Source organism: Alligator sinensis, unplaced genomic scaffold, assembly GCF_000455745.1.
Source record: "Alligator sinensis unplaced genomic scaffold, ASM45574v1 scaffold442_1, whole genome shotgun sequence".
In the NCBI taxonomy this organism is placed as follows: Eukaryota; Metazoa; Chordata; order Crocodylia; family Alligatoridae; genus Alligator; species Alligator sinensis.
The window spans coordinates 6535124-6539231 of record NW_005841829.1 but is presented as its reverse complement, the minus strand read 5'-3'; the positions used below and the strand labels follow the sequence as shown (position 1 = coordinate 6539231).

Here is a 4108-nt window from a genome sequence, read left to right as displayed (position 1 = left end):
CAGTTTGACCTGGCTTGTTCAGCGTCCTTTATAGATTGCACGCTTCAGCGGGGCTTTTTAGCACTTTTATCTAATAGCTGATTCAATCTAGTCACCTATTCAGCTTCAGATATCAGATAAAAGTGCCAGAAAGAGCTGCTGAAGCACGCAATCTATACAGATGCTGGGTGAGCCAGGTCACACTGATGTGGTTCCTCTTCTGGGCATGTGCTGCACTTGGTGCAGAATACACTGAGCTTAAAATAATAAAGCATTGTGAGTGGTTTTTTTTTTTTTTTTTTTTTTTTTTTTTTGGTTCCCCCCACCCCCTTTTTCCCCTTCCCTCCTGCCCCCACAGCTGTGAGTAGCTAAAATGTTTTTCCCATCCCATGAGACTTCTCAAAATTTGACGTCTGTTTCATTTTGATGTGGGATAGTATGTAATATTGTTATATGGCCTAGGTTAATCTGGCTAGTCTGTCATCCTGTCCCATGCCAGCTGAGTGCCCCAGTTATGAGGGTCTTTTTCAGGAATATGTGTCTGTGGTTATGACCAGAAATTCATCCAGGCCCCAAAAACTCTGTCTTGTTGAAACCAGTATGCTTCCATGCAACATCTTTATTTTGACAAGTCAGCATTTTTCTACCAAAAAACCTTTCATCCAAAATGTCCTGATTAGCCCCATCTTAAACATAAAAGTTGATTTTGGTTTAACTTCAACTGATTATAAAACCTGATTTATTCAAACTGGTGCAGATCTTTGTATGGCCCCTCTTTATTTGGTTTAAGTTAAACCAATTGCTCTGCAATTTTAGCTACACTGAAATAATTACCTACCCAGCTTTTTTGTACCAATTTAACTACATTGGTTTAAAATTGCATCTTTAACACAACTTTGGATGTAGACCAGGTTGTAGGAAGAAAATTACTGGCTTGGTCAGCCATATAACTGAAACCTGAAATTTTAGTTCATTGGAATTCTACTGCCTGCTAATGTTCACATTAAGTTCATCCCTTATGCTTAAATTGGGCCTTCTTCCTTACTACATTAACAAAAGATTTAGACTACATTTAAATCGTTTGTGCTTTTTTTTTCTTCTTCTCAGCATCCTGCTAAACCAGAGTATCAGTCTCCCTTCCTGCAGAAAATGCAATTTGCTTTTGGCCATCCCTACTTCAGCTATACCGGGAATGTTGTAGCCCTTGCAAATATTATTTCTATCTGTGTAAGTATGGATTTTCTTTTTCTCTTATATTTCACAAGCAATATTTAAAGCTAAGTAATAACTCAGTTTTTGAGAAGGGAGTGTGCACAACATCATTCTGTTTTGGTACTTAAAACCCTTTCTTGTTTCTTTTGCATTGTGCGAGGGGAAAAACAGCCTTGATTTGATAAGGGTACAGTGTTCAGCTGCTGATTCATTAGAAGTTGCTATTTTTTCCAGGTGGTCTTGGTAATAGATGCAGATAAGCAGCCTTCTGAACGAGATGACTTCTTCTTGGGGGTAAGCTGCATCAGTGTTTCTATAAGGTTGTCTTTGCTCTTCAAAGCTTGATTGTAATGACACTTTTTTCATTCTTTACCCTTTCAAGGCTATAAACTTTTTTTTCATCCTGTATTATCTGCTGGAGATGCTACTAAAAATCATGGCAATGGGATTAAGAAGATATTTATCATATCCAAGCAATAGATTTGATGGCCTTTTGACTGGCATTCTGCTGGTAAGTCTATGGGGAAATTTCCACTCCATTCTTGGATGTGAATTTTTAGGGTGTTCTGGATCTATGGTTAATGTCATCTAGTTAAACAAAAGGCATGACATCTTTATATAATCTGTGGATGTATGGAAAAACTAACCTACAAATTGAAACTTTTTTTTTCTTCATATATGTATTTTAAACCAAGGCTGAACCATAAATAGGAGCTCTGTGGAAGTGCTTGTTGTTGTTGTTACTGATTGGCATGTAAACTTAACTTGAGCAATATTCTGGGTCCTCAATAGCTAGAACAGTTTGCTAATATACTAATACTCAAGTGATAGTCCAGAATATCCAGCTCTGAGGTGGATGCATTTCTTCCTCTCGTTTTGGAGGGAGACCGTTTTGGAATTGAAGGTAATGTCAGTTTTTGCCCAGACATGATAGTGTTGAATCTGAGACTTTATTGAACAAAAATAATTATGCGGTAGTGGGATTGTTTTTGTTTTCTGGGGTTTTTTTGTTTGTTTTTAAGGGGCTCAAATACCATTTTTAAGTACCATATAGTTTGGGTCCCTAGTTCCCTTAAATACTCTGAAAAGCTCTGAGAGCCCTGAAGGATCTTTTACTACAGTAACAGTAAGGGCCTTCTGTTTATGTTCGAAAAGTAGTTTAATGGTACCCTCAAAGTTCAGTTGCAAAATCCGTACACTTTGTAAAACTTGCTATTTCTGTCCTTCACATGCCATCAATTTAGGGATTTTTTTAAATGTGTTACAGTCCTGAAGCTGGTATGTAGCGTGCTACTAAGTCCTACACAAACAAAATTCTGCATGCAGCTTAGCTTAGCTTCACTCTGTATAAAAAAGGTGAAACTCTCACTGCTGGTTTTGAGTGGTGAGACAGGATTAACTCTGAGGTCTGATAGCGGAGAAATGACAATTATATGGTTTTGTAGCGAGCCAAATTAGTGGCTTAGAACTCTCAACAGTGACCTTTTGCAAGGAGCTTGAAGACAAATTATTGATATTAAAATAAAGTACAGTTATGTTTCTTTTCTTTTGCAACTGAAGGTTTTGGAGATCTCGACTTTTGCTGTATATGGATTTCCTCATCCTGGATGGTATGTGTTCTTCGAGTAGTTACAAGTACTCCAAAACTGGTGTAAATATGCAAAGTAGAACTTGAATTCCATAGAAAATTTCCATGGTAATAAGGTAATGGCCCAACCTCTGGGTATAACTAGCTTCATCTGTTTGTATTTTTAAGGTAGGATAGACATTAGGCCAGTGATTCTCAGCCAGGGTGCTGTTGTACCCTGGGGTATGTCACTTGAGAGACTTTCAAGGGTGCCACACAACGTTAATGCTGTTAAGTGTGCGGACAGAGTTCACAAGATTAATCGAGCGATTTCACATAGGAATCCATAGTGTCAAAAACATGCTGACCTGTATGTAGGCTTTCTGAGTTCTTGGCAACAGAAATATGCTGTATTATTTTTCTGTAGGTATAAAAAGTGAAAACTTACCTGGCATTTTTGAGGCATCCCTCAGAAGTCTAAAAATATTGAACCACTGCATTGGGCATTTGACACCTTAGCTGTCTGCCCTAACTTGCCAAAGCTACTAAGAACTCTACAGGGTTGGGTGTTATAGCCAGGTTGGTTGAAGCACATAGGCAGACAAGGTTCTTTGGGTAAATGTGATATCTTTTATTAAACCAACTAAATAGTTGGAAAAATTGTTCTTTGCAAGCTTTTGGGCACAAACACCCTTCTTCAGGCATAGGGAGAGTCTCCAGCGGATTCTCCCTATGACTGAAGAAGGGCATTTCTGCCCAAAAACTTGCAAAGAACAATTTTTCCAACTATTTATTTGGTCTAATAAAAGATATCACATTTACCCCAAGAGCCTTGTCTGCCTAAGAACACTACAGTAATTCACTTTTGCAGTCACTAGGGGTCAGGCAATGCAGGGAATTGAAAGAACTGTTTAGTTAGGTCCTATGGCAGAATTCTGAAGAGGTATTGTGTTGGTTTGAGAGACAGGTGTCTATGTGTCACGTGAAATCTAAATTACACTAGTGACAGAGCAGAGCAGCTGCTTCCTCTTTGGTCCACTTCCAAAAAATAACTGAAGCTCAATGTATTGTATCACAAGGTAAACTGGTGCTAATCCTATGCTGTTTCAGAACAGACTACAGTAAAGCTAACTGTATAGTGTCTGATCATGTTTTTCACTGTAGATTTGAAGTATGTGTTTTCTTTTGTGCTGTAGCTATAAGTTGAAGTAGAGGAGAATATCTGTCCTTTTTTTGTAATTACCTTTCCTTTAAAAAAGCATGCGGGGGAGTGGGGAATAATCAAGGAGTGGGTTTGCATCTCACCCCTTTATATGAATTGAAGCTATTCCATAATACTTCCTTGGGTTA

General features: G+C 38.2%; 1 protein-coding gene across 1 annotated transcript in view; it reads left to right on the top strand.

The window, feature by feature from the left end:
- The window catches only part of TPCN2 (two pore segment channel 2), a 45100-nt gene that overhangs the window by 22403 nt on the left and 18589 nt on the right, over positions 1-4108 (top strand). The window contains exons 14-17 of the mRNA XM_025200297.1: positions 1087-1206; positions 1426-1485; positions 1574-1702; positions 2752-2801. Coding sequence (XP_025056082.1) covers positions 1087-1206; positions 1426-1485; positions 1574-1702; positions 2752-2801 — 359 coding nt within the window. The remainder of the gene's footprint in view (positions 1-1086; positions 1207-1425; positions 1486-1573; positions 1703-2751; positions 2802-4108) is intronic.